Below are 21683 nucleotides of genomic sequence, written 5' to 3' on the forward strand. Positions count from 1 at the left end.
TACAGTGTGCCCTCATTAAAATTACATGCGCTATATATATATATATATATATATATATATATATATATATATATATATATATATATATATATATATATATATATATATATATATATCTTAGTTTGTGAGCTAGTACCACCTAGTGGATCAATATTTGATTGCCATGGAAAGTAGACTGGTTTTCAGTGCAGCACAGGATGCACAAAACATGCTGTTATTAGCCCGACAGACCCCTTCATTGATGTTGAGTAGCTATTGGAAATCAAGGATACAAAGATCAGATGGTATTCAATGCCCCCTAACTGTGGCAACTGTGAAAAGCTCAATTCAGTTTCAGAGAGGTTAAAAAAGATAGCACCACGCCCCTAGTGGTCATTTTTCAAAATGCAACCTCAGAGCTTTTAAAACTGGAATTTGTGCATACGTGAAAACAAACACAGGCAATAGCATAGGATATTAAGCAGACAAGGGATGCAAAATTAGCAGCAACTGCACGTATCATCTCACTGAGAGTGGTTTAAACCACAACATGTTTCTATACAAACAGACGAAGTGCGTTAATATCTGGTTTTCGTCTGTTTTGTATTTCGATTTAATGACTTGTAAATATGTTTCTAAGTGTTCGGTGGCTGCCTTTAATCAAGCTGAGAGCGTACTTTCTCTTGCAAGATGTGCTGAATAGTATGATGTTTGTTTTGGGAAGTGGGTTACAATCATTTAAGGACCAAACTGACACCAAGCACCTTGTGTCACCTGTGAGATGAGCGCAGGGTTACCAGACGTAAATTATGTTACCAGTGTAAATCTTTTTGCATGATATATGTAAATACACAATTATATCATAAAAAGGTTAGAGTTAGAGTTAGGTTTAGAGTTAGGGTTTAGAGTTTGGGTTAGGGTTTAGGAATAAGGTTGTCATGCACACAATAAAGTTACATTAAGTACATTGTAATTATGTGTAAGTACACGTGTATTTACTAAGTAACTACTGTGTAAATGCACAGTAATTAGACACAATGTAAAGTGTTACTAATACCACACGATTAAATTGTAATAGTTTATCTAATTTATGATCGAATAGCTGATCTAAAAATGTCCCGGGTTTCATTCTGGAAATTTGGCAACCCCATCTGACCACCGTGTTCGAACCCAAACTTCCGGAGTTTTGAGTTTATTGTTGTGTTTCGCTCGTTTTAAACGCCCCCAGCATCTTTGATACAAGCCAGTTCTTGTTTAACTGTTTTGATATTTTGATTTAAACACTGAGCTTTAATTTCCTGCGTTCCTGTGCGCTGAGTTTCCTCGGGCTGAAGGGTCTGTATCTAATTGAACACAGAGCTCTTTCTGTGTTCTTTTCATTACAGTCTTTATATATCCAGCGTGACAGCTTGTTGTTTTTGCTATTTTTATCCGTCTTTTCTGTGCGAAGTTGACTCTGATTAGATGCTTGGGCAGGATGCTGCTTCAGTTAATGCTGAGTGTGCAGCACGCTCAGTGCCAGCTCGTCTGTGCGTGTGTTTAAAGAGATTGCAAGGTTTAGAATGCGTGTCAGGGCTGAAAGGACATTCTCTTACCTCGCCCCTAGACTGTGGCTAGCAGAGTCTGTCCCTGTTTTTAAAACATATCTCTTTCAAAAGGCATTTCTTGGTACATTGCCTAAAGGTCGTGAATTGATTTGAAATAGCTGACTAACAACTAAAATGTATCTTATTAATTTTAAACTAGTTTTTAGTCACATTTTCTCCGGTGATGTGTTCAGCGCTTTGAGAGGACCTGGTTCAGGGTCATTCTTAATGTAATAATGTCATTCAAGTGTGTGTGTGTGTTTATTTTATCTGCGTTAAAATGCTGCGCGTTCGGGACCTGCTCTTCAGTTTTAGTTGCCTGGCATATGTAATGCAGATCAGCCAAAATGTCTTTATATTAGTAGCGCCATCTAGTGCACAGCTGGTGTATTACCATCAGCTAAACAAAAGAAAACTTTATCCACAGTGGCAGATCACTAGATGGCGCTGACTCTTCTATAAAGACAATTTGGCTGCTCTAGCCTGTGTTACATAGACTGTACTTACAGCAGCTCCTGAATGCAGATGAAAGCACCTTTAATACAGACTTAAATATAATTATTTGAGCAAGCTATTATATAGAGACCATTCTCTTTGTATTTAGGGTTGCTTAGCAACTGTTAAAAGAAAACCCTGTGCACATATGATAGCATTAGGCCTAATTAAATACTGTGAGTGAGTTCTTCAGTTGCCCTTCATATGAATTGCCATCCTTGTTACCGTAGTTTCTCACTAGGCTGAGAGAAACCTGGACTGACAGCGTCTCTCAATGCTCTTAATTGTCACTTAACAACATATTTTACACAGGGGTCTGCTGACAGACCCAGGAAAGCAATTAGCTTTGTATTTCCAAAGAGTTCCAGTTAAAGTGACATCTAGTTCAGCTCTTTGTGTCCCTCTGTGAAAGGCTATGCAGCACAGTAGTGGCGCTTTTGCTGTGCTGAAGAATGAATTTAGCTTAGAGAACAGATACAGGAAGGGGCCTGCTAGGCTAATTAAGGTCATATCAACAGAGTAGTGAAAAACATACATTATCGTAAAAGATCCATAATATCCTACCACATATATCACCTGAAAGTAGCACAGTCTAGTTCATGACACTGTTTAATTTTACAACAATATATTAATACAACATGGTATTGTTGCCTTTTAACACAGGTATGTAACAGTAATCAGGCCTACTGATCTCTTAACACCACTATGGATCCATACACACTCTTGTTAGAAAAATCAGCACGCTTTACAAGAATGCAGAATTGTGTAACCCACTTAGATAGTTTAGAAGCTAATGTTTACTCTTAATTGCTTCAAGACTTTATTTCATTCTACTTAACAAATGTTTCATAAAAATGCAAATAGGGGTTGATGTATTTCGAGAGTGGAGAATAGGGATTAAAGGGAGTAGCTCTCTCTCTCTCTCTCTCTCTCTCTCTCTCTCTCTCTCTCTCTCTCTCTCTCTCTCTCTCTCTCTCTCTCTCTCTCTCTCTCTCTCTCTCTCTCTCTCTCTCTCTCTCTGTCGATAGATTCAATGTGGAGCTGTTCCAGTCCGTGTATCTTGTGAGGGTGACGCGGACTCCCGTCCGTGTTTTCGGTGTGATCTCTCAAGCAGCGAGCCCCGTGTGTGTTCGCATCTGACGCATTGCATGTGCGTTTTATGCGGGCAGGAATCGCCGTGGCTGCCATTCACAGTTTCATTTGTGAGGAACAGAGTGGCACGTATTGGGAGTGTTTGAGAAACCCTGCATAGACTCGACTCGTTACACAGTTCTGTACATTTGGTTTGCTATCTATTAGAAACTCCCCAGAATATGTATTATTATAATTTTAATATTATTATAAAAAAAAAAAAGTTTCATTTTTTTTAATGAAGGTATGGTTTTAGATGTTCTATATCTATCGATAAGCCTCAAATCACAGCCTCAAATCACAATTTAGGTCCCCAAGTGACCCGCAAATATATATATATATATATATATATATATATATATATATATATATATATATATATATATATATATATATATATATATGTAAGCTCACTATATGAGTGATGTAAAAATCTGAAGCTTGTCATTATCAGCATGTGATTGTATGTGCATTCTATTCATTGATGGGTTCTTAATTCAAGCTGCAAAATATCTGCAGCAAATAGTTTGGACCAGCGTCCCAGTTGATGAAAATTGGGACCTATGCAATGTTTAACTTTTATCCAAACATTAAATTCTCTGTCGCATCCATTCCAATTACTTTTCAGTGCTTGTACTTACCCACAGGGATGGGAATAAAACTCCCACTGCATAGCAGTTTGATCCATTCCCGGTTTCACTAGGGGTTTCATAAGACACATCTGAGCTTGTTACCTATACACTGTGGCTAATCACAGTAAAACCTGGAATTGGTGAGACTGCTATGCAATATGATTGTTATTTCTATCCCCGTTACCAAGCATATTCCTGGATCATGGAAACACTGATATCGTGGTCATAGCTGATTGACGTCAATGAGTACTTGATAGTAGTTCTGGCATGCTGGTTGAATCGACCACTCATGTGAAGTTATTTGACATGTTCAGAACACTAACGAAGGCATTAACCAGATCGTCTGTTAACTTGAATTTAGAAAACTGTCACTGTTTTACTGTCAAACCCCTAAAAAAACAGGAGGAGTCTGTCACATCCGAGGTGCGTAAACATCAGAATAAAGCAACCTCGTCTCAGTATTTCTAGCTGGAAAAGGAGTCACAATATAAACCATGATGCGTTTCGACAGCAATGTCTTTTTCAATGGAATTCTCAGTACCCTTAACTTTTTACTAATATAAAGCCTATATTAGCAATGTCCATGGCAGGCATCTGGGATCTCAATTAAACGTGCACACGAGTTATAGAATCTCGCTGTATCCAAGTTTTCAGAAGGTTTGAAAAAAGGTATTCTATCTAAGAATTAGAGTTGGGGTCGTTATGATGTGTTTTAGTGTAATGGAATGAACACAATACATCGTGTACCGCTAGATTGACAGTGGAACTCCCAAACTCCAGTCATGTAACTTACATGATATCCACAAGGGGGCTCCCCTGAGCTCAACGTGCCTATACTGTCTCCGGTCCTGCAGTACTATGATCAGAATAATTATAGCATTACAGTATAATGCATCGGCATTTGTTAGCTACACCCTGACATGGACGGTCTGCGACACAGCTAAAAATACTTTGCAGTGCGTTCTTAGTCTTGTGTGAGTTGACTGGAGGACTCCAGTCCGGGTATTGTGTACGATCTCCTGCAAGCTAACAGAACCAGCGCTAGTGCTGGGCTGTGATATACTCTGAAGCACACAAGGCAGCGAGGTTTTCGTCAGCTCACATACACTCAGTCTGCTGTGCATTCACCGGCTGCAGCAGGTCCGACCAGCGACGGACTGCGGGCGACGGGAAAGGAGAGCGAAGATCAAACAGTCATCTTCAGAACGCGCGTCACCTCAGTTAACTAACTTCACTTATCCCAAAATTGAGAATTATTATAATTGAGTTGTTATTATTTTCATTTTCGCTCTGCTCATGTGAGTATTATTATTATTCTTCTTCTTCTTCTTCTTCTTCTTCTTCTTCTTCTTCTTCTTCTTCTTCTTATTATTATTATTATTATTATTATTATTATTATTATTATCGTTCTTTAATTTAGGCTATGTATGAGCACAGATATTATATATATATATATATATATATATCATTATAAATGATAGATATCGTTATTTCCACATCCTAGTTATGAGGTCCATTTTATTTATTCATTTTTAACAGGGTACCTGTTTGTATGCTCTCACCACCCGAATTACTTACTGCTTTTTTCCCCTATCTTTTTTTATTATCGTTGAGAACATTTCTAAGATTCTTGATATGTTGAACCTTTCTCCTCATGCAGTAGCCCAGGCACGCTTTTCGTATAGACGCGTCTGAGTGCACATATACCTGCTGTTTGAGAAGCAGCTCCATTGACACCTGTTGCATACCTTGGGAATGCAACCGCGCTGTTATTATTATTATTATTATTATTATTATTATTATTATTATTATTATTATTATTATTATTATTAGTCGTAGTAATGTTGTTGTAATGACGGAGCAGGGACGGTCTCGGTTTACTTGGAGCTGTACTTGGTGACGGCCTTGGTGCCCTCAGACACGGTGTGCTTGGCCAGCTCTCCGGGCAGCAGGACGCGCACGCTGTCTGGCTCTCCCGGGACGTGATGCTGGAGCGCTTGTTGTAGCGAGCCAGGATGGACTCCTCGCCGGCGATGCGCTCGTTGACGAACGAGCTCATGATGCCCATCGCCTTGGAGGGACGGAGGGGAGGGGGGGACCTGCTTCAGACGTAGACGTACATAGCATAGCTCTCCTTCCTGGTCTCTCTGCGCTTCTTTCCTCCCTTAGGCTGGGTCTTGCTAGTAGTAGTAGTCGTAGTACTATTAATTTAGTTTTATTATGAATGAAACATGTGTTTTGGTCTTCCAATGCGTTGTGTGTGTGTGTGCGTGCACTATATAGCCTCCCCTGGTGTGCCATGCAGTGGACTGAAACCTAATCTCCGGAAACCACGTTTCGCTCAGCTTAAGAGTAATTGTTACTGTAACGGTAGAAACAGTTAAACATAAATTATTCTTATTTTATTTATTTATTTATTATATGTTGTGTATTTACAGACTAGTAGATGGCACACGCGGAGTTAGAGATGAAACGCTGACATAGGAAGCAGGTGGATCTATTGCGGAATCTGTCGAGTCCCAGCGCTGTGGTTCCGTCACCCTTCCCTATTCATCACGTTGATAAACCTGCCCCTGGCAATGGCGAAAAGCGCCGATGTGAAACTAGCGGTCTTTGGCAGAGCTGGAGTGGGGAAATCAGGTAGGCTGTTTTCTGTGTCTCTGTATTATAAAATTTCATTTCACTCTGTGAGAAACCGTTCCTTAAACCAGTAAGTGCCATTGTCCTCATTTGAGGACTATACTTTGTACTTTTCTGGAGCATTTTTAACTTTAATTTTCTCTTTAACTTACCCTAACCACAAAAGCTAAGTCTCAATGTTTCTGTTAATTCTGCCTAAATACAGCCCTTCAGATGCGTTTAGGACGCATATATATATATATATATATATATATATATATATATATATATATATATATATATATATATATATATATATAAGAAACTTTCTCCCACAGTAATGTTAAAGCTCCATTTCCTATGCGTTGAGCTTTACAGTCTGCGTGAAATTTCACTGCTCTGATTACGGGAGCACGTCTCACTTGACTGTCCTCAAAATAGGACGCTAGGAATATGCGATGTAAATATCCCTGTTGTTTTACACTTCTAAAAGATTGAAAACTTTTAGAACAGCAGCATATCTATCTATCTATCTATCTATCTATCTATCTATCTATCTATCTATCTATCTATCTATCTAGATAATGTTTATGATGTTTGTTTGTGAAGTTGTGTCTGTGTCACCGTTAGCACCGAATTATCTGTTTGACAAATAACCACTAGAGGGGGCTAATGTTGCCAATTTAAAGGCTGTCCTAGAGATCTCCCACATAGTGCTAGATAGATTAAACAGGGATTGGACCAGAAAATATAACATTATCTGTACGGTTTCGGCTTTTTGTAAACTCCAGTCCCCTCTAGTCTGAAGAGGTTTCATTCTTTAACCTGCGCTCAGAGCTCATGCCACTAAGTCCTGGGATAAGCTTGACCTTCCTTCCCTGTACAGTAATGATGTAACGCCTTTTATTCTGGTCAGGTGACCAGGACTGGACTAGTTTTCAAAGGAGGTTGTTATGATAGACTTGCACGCCAGTCTACTGGCTGCAGTATGTAAACTGTATCAGTGATGTAATAAAGGAACCAGAGTGCATGTGAAGCACAGTACAGGGTTTGAGTGATAGTTTGAGGCAACTTTGCTGTATCAAACCCCAAGTCTGCCCTGGTGTGCCATACAGTGTCCTGAAACCAAGTTTCCATTCTGAACCTTTTAATTGTCATAATCAATGATTGAATTGCCTTTGAGCACTCCCTTCACGCCCTGGCATCCCAGAGCGCTGTGCAAAGTTAAAAAAACACCAAGAGAGCTCCCATGTACAATACACTCCAGCTACAACCGATTACAGAAAAGCACATTCAAAAAAAGCATGCTTTCAATTTAGACTTAAAAGAATCTAATGTTTCAACCGGAACAGTGTTCCACAAACGAGGAGCACAACAGCAAAGAGCTCTGACTGCAGCTGATTTAAGATGAATTTTTTGAACAACTAATCACTCTGAATTTTCTGATCTCAGAGGACAAATAGGAATACACAGAGTTAGTAGCGCTAATCCATGAAGGACATGAGTTATTGCAGCAACTTTAAAATCAATTCTGTAGCTCAGTGGTAACCAGTGTAAGGACCTGAGCACTGGAGTAACGTGTTGAGAACGACGAGTGTGAGAAAGCAGCTGCGTTCTGGACAAGCTGAAGCCTTTGAGTTCAGTGGCAGGTACTCCGGCTAACAAGGAATTGCAGTAAGAAAGATCTGTGATGATGAATGCATGCCATTATTTTACATTATCAAAGCTGCACAAGCTTCCTCCCTCTTGAAGCTTTCTGGCCACTCTGTGAACTAAACACAGCCACCCCCCTGCGACTACCTGCAGCAGCAGGGGGTTATGGTTTGTACGTCAATAAAACTTTTATAGTATATGGAGCGTTCCACCTTTAAGACAGCAGTCAGTGTGTGAACAGTGTGGTTCCCAGTCTGGTTATAATTCAACCTGCCTGGTTTTCAGCCAGTAACACGGCCCAGAAGACACTCTGACCTAGGAAGTATAAGTGTAAGAGGTTCCCGCCCAGCATGTTACACAGGGAAACATAATGCATTTTTAACCTAAAGTAATAACTTTTAAAAAAAATGAAAATACATGTTCTAGTATGTGTTTCTTTCAAAACTGCACATTTGAGACCCATTTGGGCCATATTTTCAAAGCGTTTCCTCCAGTCTTTAATTAACTTCTATTCTTTGAAAGAGGTAAAAGACCTGTTCATTTTACAAAACCAGAACCAAACAACTGTGTTGTATATTTCAAGTTCCCTTCAGCACCTTCAAGGGATTTTGTTTGTCATTTTGTAACATTAACATGATTCTTTTCTCCTTTCAAAAAATAGGAGTTAATTAGAGACTGGGAAAGGCTTAGAAAATACAGCCCATTGTAGCTAATGGAAGTGTAAAATTGGGGATACTGATGGAATTATTTTATGAGTTACAATCACAGGGATGGGATGGCAGTTGATTAAAAGGCAGAGCTCTTCACCCCAGAATCATATATTTGGTGTGATATTGAACAGAATTGTGGGACACTGTCGCTTTAAGAACCCTGATTTGAAAGTTCTAAGAACAGCAAAGACCTCCCCCAGCGCTGTCCATAGCATTGCACTGAGCAGCTCCGCAATGTATAAATAAGACTGTACCAATAGCACACACATACATTAATGAGCTTTCTACCATTGACACAGTGCAGATGCTCTTCTACTCAGCTACCTGTAAGTGTCTTAACACTTCACTGGGCTGGCAGCACACATGTGTTTTAAATGAGAAGAGCATATCAGGGATTCAGCATCAGTGCCAATTTTGAAATCAAGATTGAAAACTTATTTATATGTACGGGGCTTTGAGGTGTTTCACAGAAATCCCTATTGTATCGTATTGAATATTCTATTCAAAACGGGACCCCAAGTCTTACATGAGTATTTATGCATAGTTACAATGTACTTAATGTGTAAATCTTTTTGCATGATATAATCCTAACCCTAACCCTTGTCTGATACAATTGTATACTTACATGTGCAGTGCAATAAGATTTAGACGTTAAGTGCATTGTAACTATGCATGAGCATGATTATGTGTAAGTGCATTTTAGACGTTAAGTGCATTTTAGACGTTAAGTGCATTGTAACTGTGCATGATGACTCTAATTATGTGTAAGTGCACATGCATTGACTATTCCAACAGATGTTAAATCTTACTGCTGTTGCATTATGTTTAAAGTACAGCACAGATGTTGTCAGCACGCACTTCCTAAATTATTATTGCAAATGGAGGGCAGCCAAACAACAGTCCAACAGGGAAAGAAATTACGCCCTTTGCAGCGGTGTTAACAGCAAAGGGCTGCCAGGAGTCTATCTGTCTCTCTTAAAGTTTTAACTGCCTTGGAAGTACAAGATATTTATTAGTGTCCCTTAAAGTTTCTGGAAAACACCTACACTAAATAGATCTGGTAACACTTAACATTGTGTCTTTTCTTGTATATGCTACCTAATTGGTGTTTCGTTTTTGCAGAGGAGGTTTGAGCTTCCTATTGTAACTGGGCTCAGCGTTTACGCTGCAGGCTCCGGAGTAGCTTGTCTATGTGTGCTCCGGCTCTACAAACAGGAACAGCTGCAGTGAATGATCAGGAGTGGTAGGGGGCCAAACCAGATCAATACAATCCTGCAGTCTCAAAGCCGCTGTGAATTACAGTCTTCAACCTAAATGAATAGCGCGGGGACCCTCAATCAAGTTAATAAGAATGAACTCAAAGACCAGACCTGTTCACTTCTTAATGATAGAGCATGAATAATACACTGAATATTGTAGCTTATGGTCCTGGAATATCATTCGTTTAAATATTCAGCATTATCCTAGGAATTGTTCATTAATCTTGTAATCCGTTTCTCTTTTCTTTTTAAAAATAAGGCCAGTAAAATACAAATATTTCAATTTCTTCAGCTCTGATGTTAACAAATAAATCCTAACTAACAAAAAAGTCTTGAACTCTCTTTGCTGTATTTGTTTTTATGTTGTAAAAAATATGTATGTTTCCACTATTCTTTCAGCAATGGGAATTTTCATGGGGAGCTACACATTACACAGAGATGGGTACGTTTCACAGAAATCATGTTTTCTCTCAATTAGCCTTGCCATAACTCTGTAGTTTTTTGGTTTTAAAAACACAGAATAAAAAGCTGATGCAGTTTCAAGTCACTCATGCTTTTAGTTTGCGAGGCTTTCACCACAGCATTCCACAGTAATCTTGAATGATATCTGTGGATCTCGTTATTTTTTTCTTCAGATATCTCTACCCCCTCAGGCAGTTCTGCCAGTTTCACTGCTATCTCTCATTGACACTTCATCTTTGTAATGCCAGTGTAACGGGCAATGCTGTGTGATACACTGCAGTTACGGATCCTGTCCCCCTGTCAGTGAGATGAGGTTAAAAGCTCTTAAGCCATGAATGCAGACGAGCCTGGCTCTTTTGCACTGTGGTTGAGACGCTCGCTTGTGGTGTGCACTGTCGCCGGTCCGTGCCCATTCTCCGCTCTGTTACGCAAGCAGGTTCAACAGTCTTTATATCCAGGGGGAGTCACGTAAAGTTGCTGTTTTGCATGCTTTTCGATTCTCCTTAAATGCTCTCCTTGTGGAACAGCCCTCTAGTGGCCTAACAGTGCGTGACAGAGTGTCTCCTTTATAGGCACTGTTACTCTGCATGTCATCCTTCATGTACCCTCCAGTTTGCGAGACACTCTGTCAACGGTGCATGAATTATGAATCACCCGGGGCTTCAACCCGATTCTTCAGCAAGTACAGCAGTAGAACCGCAAGCTGAGTGTTATGCATTTGGTGCTTAAGACTAAAAGCTTTGCCTACCACTACTGCATAAGAACCCTCCTAGTGGCTGATCACTTAATAACACTGACATCAGCATCAGTCCCACACTTACCTGTCTTAACTTGCTCTTCAGTTGAATGGTAAGGAGTTTGTCTTGGAACCATATGGTCTGTGGTTTGTGCCCTGCTCTTGTCTCTCCATTCAATTCAATGGGCTGAGATGCTAAGTCATTAGAAAGGCATTACTTAACCGATACAGCCCTGATTAGAGCAGTGGTACTCAACTCTGGCCCTCGAGAGCTAATCCAGTCCAGGTTTTTACTCCAAGCAGGTTCTAATGTAGTTTAATTGAAGCTGCTAAGAGGCAATTAACTAATTTAAGACTTGGTTAGAATAAAGACCAGGACTGGAATAGATCTCGAGGGAATGGAGTTGAGTACCACTGCATTAGAGGCTACTAGGTGTGGTAGTCGATCACGACAGGAAGGTGAGAGTACAGACAATGTAATGCCTAATACAGGATTTTATTGGGATTAGTAACTGAGACACTGTGCCTTTATTGTTATTGTAGACGCTGAAGTCTTTATATTACAGATTTACAGACCTTTTCAATATATTGTTTTTTCTTACGTTTCACTTCTTTAGAGCTGTCTGCTTTCTGGTTCCCCTCAGTGTGTGGACCTGATATTGTCACTTGATGCTGTAACACAATACTGTAAGAGAAAATACAAAACCGGTTGGGTTGTTGTTTTATAATCTTTCTTTCTGGGCAGTGCTTTTGATGGCGTACTCTTTTATAAGGATGACGTGTGACAATAGATTTTGTATCTCAAGAAACTTCCTGGTAAAAAAAAAAGAAATAAAAAAGTGACATTAAAAAAAGAAAACTGAACAAAAACAAAGCATTCCTGGGTGCTTAAGGAGAGTGTCATCTCAGTGAATGGCTTGTAAACATGATGCAAAACAGACATGTGAAAAAGCATGTGCATTAATTTCTTTAAATGAAACAAGCTACTTTATTTATGTAAGTAGATAATGTTTCTTGTACAAAACTCTTTTTTTCCCTGTCCACTAACACAATGCACTGCATATGGAAAATTCTGTCTTGTGAGACTGGATTTAAAACATTATAAATAGAAGGGTGGCTAAACATTGTCTCACATTAGATACAGAACTGGGCATTGCAGGGTTAAAAGATTATTTTTTTACCATAGAATACAACTGTGTACCAAATATTAAGACAGTAACTCAAAGTGTGTCTCTCATGCAGAAACCATAGCGACCTTACCAGTATGACACACCAGCACAAGTGTTTGAATATAAAAAAAGACTAATCAAGGTTAAATTCCTGTTTAATTTCTCGGTGCCAGCATTGAACACTGTATTACTGTACATTCAAGCACCAGAGTGAGTTTGCCAACTTTCTGTCACATTTGCAAGCAAAAATATCCTGCCGATATCTCAATCGCCACCCCCAAATTTGAACTTTTATTTCGGTCAAAAAAGCGTGACGTAAATTTGAGTAAACACTATTTTTTAAACCCGTATGGGCTGCTCCAGCATTCATAACTCAGTGTGTAATAGACTGGAACATGTCCGGGATGTCTAATTACATTCTGAATGAAATGCATGCGAGTGAAATACACATCACTGTCTGTCGGTATGAAACTCGTCTGTTGTCATTTAAATTAAAAAGCATGAGAATGAAAGTTCAATTCGCTTTGCAGGTGAAGAGAATTCTGAGAGGCATTTCAACATTCCACATATCAGACTGTGGGTTCTTATACTAGGTTAAAGAAATCTCCTTACTTTCAGGTAGCCTAGCCATTTCAGCAGGGGAGTGACATTGTCACCCGTTCAACACCTTATTTCCTGTCATTAACCAAACAGCTGCTTCTCCTGTTGACTAACATGCTTTGCAGCCAGTAACACGATTTTACCCCAAAGACACTGTTGAACTGAATCGACCCAGTGAAATGGTAACAGAAAGTAAGGCAAGCAACTTTTTTAAACCTAGTGTAGCGGATAAATTTGATATACAGTTAAATACAATACAGTTTGCTTTTAAGTGCTCTTAACGCAGAGCACCCTGGCTGTTTTACAATAAAAACTCAATAGACCACTGGCCAATTAATCCTGCTCAAGAATAAGCCGACGCAAACAAAGCTGTTTTAAAATGTGATTTCAAGGACTCGACTGTGCCAGCGTTCCTGATGGGACTCCAAAGGCAGGGAGCAGAGCAGCTAAAGGCCCTCCTGATGTTAGATGACCTTTAGGAACTACAAAAGCACGGCGAGAGACCAACAGTTCTCAAGTCATGAAGGGCCTTGTAAGTAGAAGGCAGAATTTTAAAATCAATCCTGAACTTAACAGGACGCCAGTGCAGTGGTTTAAGAACCAGAGTGATGTGGTGTGCGAGTCAGCACTCTGGCTGCAGCATTGTGAACCGCTTGGAGCCGACTCAGTTTAGAATCAGGGAGGCCAGCAAACAAAGCCAAGAAATAACAAAAGAATGAACCAGCATCACAACATCTTTATCAGATAGAATGGATCTCAATCTGGCAATGTGCCTCAAATGAGGCCTTTATAACAGAGTGGGTATCCAAACACACACATAGTATGTGTTTCTTTCAAAACTGCACATGTGAATAATTTTGTTAACTACAGGCTCTTAAGTATATAAAACTTTAATGTTTTTTTTTTTCATAGTCTAATTTTATTTTTTTCACTGAGGCTGTGGTTTTGAATTGATTACAACATATTTTGATAAGATTTCTTGTGGGAGAATAGCGAATAATTTATTTATGGCATATCCTGCTTTGGGGCTTAACAACCACTTAGGAATGATGCATACATAACCTGGTATTACTTAGAATGAGGTACAGTAAGCACTTCCAATAATGTACATACCGTACTGTCATTTTTTTTAAAATAATCTATTTGATTTTGGAAGAACCATAGTTTATCCTGGTTTGCCATGTTTATTAATATGCTTTACCATAGCTCTCTGTGCTTTACAATGCTTGCCTATACTTTACCATGCTTTCACTGTGCTTTAAAATGTACTGCCAGGTTGGATCTGTTGTCAGTTTCCTCCTCATGACACCTGAGTCACTCTCAAATGTATTTTAAGAAGAAACCGTTTGAACAACCGCCCACAGATTTTAATTTACATGACTAACTCACATACAGCTATGGCCAAAAGTTTTGCATCACCGAGAAGTTTAGGCTTGAGACATCATAAAAAATAAACAAACTGTTAAAATGAGCTTCTCACAGTGGCAACACATTACTTCAACTGAAGTTGTTAGTCAGTTAAACAGGCTTCAAATGAAAGCAGCTGAACGATCACAACCATTGTTATGGCTGCACAATATCAATTCCATTCCGTCGACGGAACTGGAAGTGGAATTGGAATTTGGAATGGATTTTAAAAAGGAATTGGAATTGCTGTCCTTTGATCCAGCTCCACATCTCCTTAGCAATATATATATATGTATATTGCTAAGGAGATGTGGACCTGGATCGAAGGACTCCGCTTTGAATTTGGGATGCTCCAGGTTTGTGAATGTTTTGGCTTGGCAGCTTTTGCTTCAGTGTCTCTGTAATGTGTTGCATTGAATTGCTGCATCTCTTTCAGTTCCTGAGATTTTCAAACCTCTCTTGCAACGTAGGTTTTTCTAAAAGGTCTATTCATAATCCTCTAGGCCAGTCATTTAGTGGTTTATATATATCTATATATATATATATATATATATATATATATATATATAGGGAATGCAGCATGGTCAGAAACACTAAAATGTGTCGACTGGTTTTGACTTTCAGGGCTCAAAATAGCCTTTTATTTTTAAAATTTAATGGAACCTCTTTTCCAAGTCACGGAGAGAATTGTGAGACAGATGCGAGGAGGGAAAGTGACAGAGTGCTCAGTAATATCATTTTGTGTTTTATATACGTAGGTGCTGATGCAAGAAGGGTAACTAAGTTCTATAATGGTACTTTCTCTAATGTACTGTATTCCGCTGAAGTAATTACACCCATTTCAATGCAGATCCTAAGTTTAAACAGCCACTGTTTCTTTTCAGTATATGTTATAGTTTTTAACCCTATAATGACACTCCTTAATGACGCACTGCCATCTGCTCTTAATCAGCTCCTCTGTTCGTTTCTGACGGGATAGGGAAATCAGTACCTGGTTGTGCGTGTCGTACCGCAGGACTTCTTACTCCGTGTGTGTATGTGTGTGTGTGTGTGTGTGTGTTGGATCCACAGGTTTGGACATATATTTTAGTTTACGTGAACAGAAGAGCCTAGCTGGGAACAACAAGCACCCTTGATAATGACACTGAATTTGTCAGGATCTTGTTTTTATGTTATGGTGCATAAGGGGGCAGCTGCAATGGAATGAGGAGGTAGGAGAATCGTGTGATGTTGTTTTCAGATTTGATTTGCCAGCACAGTGAGCAAGAAGTATGCAGAGTGGCAACCCATTCCAGAACTCGATCCTCAGGACTGTGTTGATCCCAGATCCTTTGCTTTGCCAGGCTACTGCTGTGGTTGGCTTTGCTGATGATTATGCTTCTGTAAAGCACTGATTTGTGGTGGCGGTTTTTCAATGGGATTCTCGAACTGCTGAGTCAGTGCCAACGAGAAGAATTGCCCGCCACTTCAGTGTGCAGTTGACATTATCCTGCACTTCGGTTATTACATAGTGCTGGCAGCTGTTTATCGCAGATGCTGATTTACAAGTGCATACCTGTTTTCAAAGCCGCGCTTTTGCATGCATGTAGTCACTCTTGCGTGTGGGAGAACTGAAGCAGAAACCTGATGAAACGAAAAGCATTTCAAAACCTATAGTGATGTGCCAGTGTGCAAAGATAAGCATGTGTGCCTTTCTGAACAAAGCACCAACAGTAACATACAGAGCTACCATGTTTTATAAATACTCTACATGATAAAGTTTGGCATTTTTTATTATCTGAAATGGTTCTGTTTTATTGAACCATAAATGTTTCTTTGTATCTTCAAATGGGCAGTGCAATCAGAAGTTCACATGCTGCGTTGCTGAGATTAAATATGAGTTCACACTATGCTTCCCTATGCTTTACCACACCTCTCTGTGCTTTACAATGTATCCCTATGCTTTACCATACCTCTCTGTGCTTTACAATGCTTCCCTATGCTTTACCACACCTCTCTGTGCTTTACAATGTATCCCTATGCTTTACCATACCTCTCTGTGCTTTACAATGCTTCCCTATGCTTTACCATACCTCTCTGTGCTTTACAATGCTTCCCTATGCTTTACCATACCTCTCTGTGCTTTACAATGCTTCCCTATGCTTTACCATACCTCTCTGTGCTTTACAGTGCTTCCCTATGCTTTACCATACCTCTCTGTGCTTTACAATGTATCCCTATGCTTTACCATACCTCTCTGTGCTTTACAATGCTTCCCTATGCTTTACCATACCTCTCTGTGCTTTGCCATGCTTTCACTGTGCTTTATTACACTTTGCTCTGGTTTTACTATGATGCACTTTTATATATAACCCAACATTTACTTAATGTTTGGACAGGAGATTGAATAGGAGGACACTGCTGTGCCCTTGCAAACACTGAAGAATGCAGACTGGCCATCTGTCCCAGTTAGAAAGCGTGTCAGAGTGTAAACTTCAGAGAGACAACTGATGGTTCGAGCTGCCCTGTCACACAGTCTTGATCAGTTCTCCACTGCAATGTAATTCTGTTTGATGGTTTTGTGTGTACACTTCTATCAGTTGGCCTTATTGATGGTCCAGTTTGTTTATATTCCTTAAACGTTGTTTTTTGACTGTCCGGATAATAAACACTTTTTTTTAATTTGTTTGTTTAATTAATATTCATAACTCCACGTCCAGTTAACCCCTTAAAGAACACAAGCGAATGAGCGACTGTTCAAACCGTTTCTTCTTAAAATACATTTGAGAGCGACTCAAGTGTCACGAGAAGGAATCTGACAAGTACGACCGGATCCAACCTGTCAGTACATTTTAAACCCTGTTTCGTGCACCTCATTGCAATAAACAAGAAAGTTAGCATCATTTTTATTTGTGGGACACATATATGTCCCTGGTAGCTTAAAGGGTTAAGTTTTGTTTTCATGCTGAATTAAGCAGCCTGATTCTATTAGCCAGATCATCCCTGATAACTCTGAGTGATGGGTAAACTGTAGTAATCAGCTCCACATGGCCCCTCATGGCCGGTACTGAATACCCAGAAGCTTCTTAACCATGTTAAAGGATAAGTAGCGGGTTCCGAAAAATATAGCATTTCACGTCCCCACGCGTTGCTACAGCTGTTCAAATAACATATCTGTCATTTTTCTTTTTATTGTAACACCCTGACAACTTTTTACACTTATATCTTTAAAGTCTGTGTGGAAGGGTGGTGGGCAATTCGCTGACACAGTGACAAAACTTTAGTTGAAACGCCGCTCCAGCACACTGATTTATTATGACCTGCAGAGGGCGCTGTTGTCCGTGGCCTGAATACCGACAATGGTAGTCAAGACCACAGAGTTACCAACACTGGTATACAGTCCGGTTGATTCCGGCGCACTCCCAGGTGCTCAAAATAATAATGAAAACTAAAGGCGAAATGAAAAGGTAATAAAACTACAAAATAAAGGTGCTGCTTGCCTCAGGATCTCCATCCTACGCTGTTATGCACTATACACTGGGGTGGCCAAGGTTCCCCTTTCACTACACACGTCCCCTCGGGTACGTAACAGTATATTTTAATAATTTGTTTTATTTCTTGCTGGCTGTCTTCCTCAGCCGTGCTTGCCTGTTTTGGTCGCTAGCTCCAACCACTGGCCTTCTCAGCCAGCGTCTCTGTGTGTTTCCAATCACGGCCACTCGAATGCATAACCTAGCGCAGTACTTATGGGCCGAGCAATCCCCCAAGGCCCGCCTCTCAGCCACTCAGAGAGAGGGAAAGCCAACACACCCTCTTCTCCACCTCTTCGTGTCACTGCCATGACTGACAGGCGGGTCTACGAGGCTGCTGCCCCCTTACTGCAGTACCACGCATGCGCCAGATAGTCAGCACAGATCTCCCCCATTACAGTCTGTTTCAAAGCTCTTTTCAAAATGTCCGCTCTAGTGCGTTGATAGTGTCGGGATTATTGCTCCATTGTCAAACAGGTAACACAGCGATAACGATCCATGATGTAGTAAGGAACAGAAAAGCCAGAGCACTTGTTGTTATGTTATTTGTCTGTGCAGTGAGTGTTCAATCATTTACTGGAAGCAAACTAAACCGACTGTCAGGTTCCTGAATGCAGTGTAACAGGGAGTGCGTCAATAAGGCAAACGTTTGCTGTATTTATTTTTAAGAGATAAAAAGATGTATATTTACACTATTCATTCAGTAATGGGAATTTTCACAGGGGACTACATATTACACTAGTACAGAAATCGTGAAATCCGTGATAACCATGAAAAAAATACAGCCTTATTCTTAAGAGAGTAATGAAGTTGAGGGGCCACCTTCGTCTATCTGTTTTCTGTGGATTATATCTTTTGATGTTTTATTGTTTTGACCGATATGAAACTATTATCTTATCTCACTGTGTCTGGATTGTGAAGACTCGTGTAACCTCTCTTTCTGAAATAAACAGGGCTTTATACTTCAAACCTTGTGGGTTTTCAGCATTAGTCTTGTAGAGAAAAATAACGATTCAAGTGAAAAGCGAAGATTGCAAACTCCAATTCTTCACACAACTGACAGAATAGAGAATATTAATACAACAGACAATAATAATAATAATAATAATAATAATAATAATAATAATAATAATAATAATATTAATAATAATAATAATAATAATAATAATAATAATAATAATAATAGCTGTTTGGTGCTTGAAACTTGGCTAGAGGGCAATTCGTTTTTTCAAGACAGGCGTGGGCCAGAGAAAGACTTTACCTGCGCTCATTAGACCAAAGCAGAACGTTTCTTTAGCTGATAAAGCAATAAACCTGTGTAGCTCACAGCTGAATGTAACGGCGCTGGGAGAGGATGACATATGTCCTAATCAGGCATAATTTAGACTTAGTTTTCCAAGCTGCTGCACTGTCAAGCTCAGAAGAATAACTGCTGATTTTATGAAGAGGGAATAATTTGATTACCTCAAAGACCCCCTCATCCATTTTCTCTCTGGGTAACATGGTAACAGGGGATAGACGCATGTTGCCATGGAGGCACTATTGCAAAGGCATTTCTGATTGGTTAAGAGGCCCTGCTATACATATATGGGCTGTCTAATTGACTTGATGGCATGTGATTTTGTATTCTATAAATCAATGGTATGTTAATGGTATCTCTATGGTGTTTTGCACATCTTGTCTTGCTGGGGGACTTAACTTCCCAATTGTGGCAGAATCCCTGCCTCTGTGAATACTCTACAGGTTCAATCCATCCCTGCCAACAATAACAGGTGGAATGTGGCCATTCCCCAATTAGCATCCCTGCCGCTGTGAATACTACGGATTCAATCCATCCCTGCCAACAATAACAGGTGGAATGTGGCCATTCCCCAATTAGAATCCCTGCCGCTGTGAATACTCTACGGGTTCAATCCATCCCTGCCAACAATAACAGGTGGAATGTGGCCATTCCCAAATTAGGTAATTGAGTGCTAATTGAGGAATGGCCACATGTATATAAAGAGAGAGAAAACCCTCTCCTTATGTACCCCAGTGAAAACATTGCTCAGCCTGGCTCTGTAAGTGTGTGTGTGTGTGTGTGTGTGTGTGTGTGTGTGTGTGTGTGTGTGTATATATGTCTATATATTTTCGTTGTTGTGTTTTTTTGTTTAACTCTTTATTTTGGCCCTGGGTGCCCTATTTTATTGTTATCATCTTCCAATTTTGGGATTCATAAATGTATATATTAGCGCTTCCCTGCAGCTTCCTGTCTCTGAGTTGGGTTGTGACGCTATCCTGCTACACCAATGATGGTAATACGGACATGAATGTCCTACAATTTGTAGTTTTTGAAGAAATAAAATTAGATAATGTGCAATATAGAAAAATAAATCAGATTGAGTTTGTTTGGGAACAATACTGTGTATGTCCTAAAGGGGTTGTGAAGTGAGTGAAAAAAACTTTGTTGTAGCATGGGAGATGCAAAGACACACACACACATTTCAGTGTGGTGGGGTCCCCGAGTGTCTCCCCTTGTAAAAGCACATCTGTGTGGTGTGCAGGGTGAGTCACACAGTCAGGGGAGCGCAGGTTTGTGTCCTGGCTGTGTGAAGTTTCCAGTCTTTGCTGGGGATTCCTAAGGGAGCGTCGCATTGGCTGTGGCGCTTCCATGGGTTAGGGAGGCAACCCTGCTGGCCAGGCGCCCAGTGAGCTCAGAGCGGACACCTGCAGGGCTTGTCCTCCAGAGGCCGGTAGCTCGCTGACATCCGCTCTCGAGTTCCTGGGTGTAGAAGAGGTCGTGGGATCGGAGGACGCCCACTGAACCTTCAGTTCTGCTAAGCTGAGTGGGGAATTGCTGCGGGAGGTAAAACATTTTTGGACATTCTAAACTGGGGAGAAAATCAATGGGCGCTCTAAATTTAAAAATAAATAAATAGTTCGGTGAGGGTAAGGTTATTCCTAACTTCTCTCTCTCTCTCTCTCTCTCTCTCTCTCTCTCTCTCTCTCTCTCTCTCTGTTTGCAGCTCTAGTGGTGAGGTTTCTGACCAAGCGCTTTATCTGGGAATACGACCCAACACTGGGTAAGTGGTTTCATTTTACTGGGTTGGTTTCCAAGAACGAGGTTTTTGAAGGATGTCTGAACTTGTGCACCACAAAAAACAGCAACAAAGTAAACTCAAACTGAGTATATACTGTTTGTAGAAAACAGGTTTCTGAACCATTGAGAACTTTACAAAGAAACTCCAATCAGACATGAACAGAGAGGCTTTTCTTTGGAAAAGGCTCTGAAAAAAAACAGGGGCAGCTTGGATTGGCAGCCAATGCGAGTTGGCTGAATGAACATGGAAACTACAGTATCAGGGGCAGCAGGGTTTTGAACCCGGGTTGAGTGGTGCATGGAAATGAGGTATTCTTCACCCCCTAACCCTTTCAAATGAAAAGTTATGAATAAAATCACACAGCACTGGGTGGAAGATGATGACCCTCACGTCTGCAGAGCTCAAGTGAACTGCATAAGACAATGTGCGATCGTGTGCTGAAAACTGGATTGGGAATGATGCTTCCCACATCCGTTGACCTTGAATTGTTGAGCCAACGTGAACTGGGAGTGCCGGAGAGTGGATACCAGTCCGTAAAACTCAACCACATCTCGTTTCAGTATGAAACTGGGGCATTGATTTGTGCCAGTGAGCCGCAGTCCTGTCTGGGACTGGTATTAGTAGAGTCCTGGTATTACTCTGCTAACGGTGCTAAA

General features: G+C 40.2%; 1 protein-coding gene and 1 pseudogene across 1 annotated transcript in view; one reads left to right on the forward strand and one right to left on the reverse strand.

The window, feature by feature from the left end:
• Positions 1-4723: 4723 nt before the first annotated feature.
• LOC117414915 (ras-related and estrogen-regulated growth inhibitor) overlaps positions 4724-21683 on the forward strand; it is a 28941-nt gene continuing 11981 nt past the window's right edge. Inside the window, exons 1-3 of the mRNA XM_034024767.3 lie at positions 4724-5121; positions 6262-6463; positions 20953-21009. Of these exons, the coding sequence (XP_033880658.1) occupies positions 6403-6463; positions 20953-21009 (118 nt within the window). The 5' untranslated portion in view covers positions 4724-5121; positions 6262-6402. The remainder of the gene's footprint in view (positions 5122-6261; positions 6464-20952; positions 21010-21683) is intronic.
• LOC117414556 (histone H2B 3-like) lies at positions 5498-5999 on the reverse strand (annotated as a pseudogene).

Source organism: Acipenser ruthenus, chromosome 7, assembly GCF_902713425.1.
Source record: "Acipenser ruthenus chromosome 7, fAciRut3.2 maternal haplotype, whole genome shotgun sequence".
NCBI lineage: Eukaryota > Metazoa > Chordata > Actinopteri > Acipenseriformes > Acipenseridae > Acipenser > Acipenser ruthenus.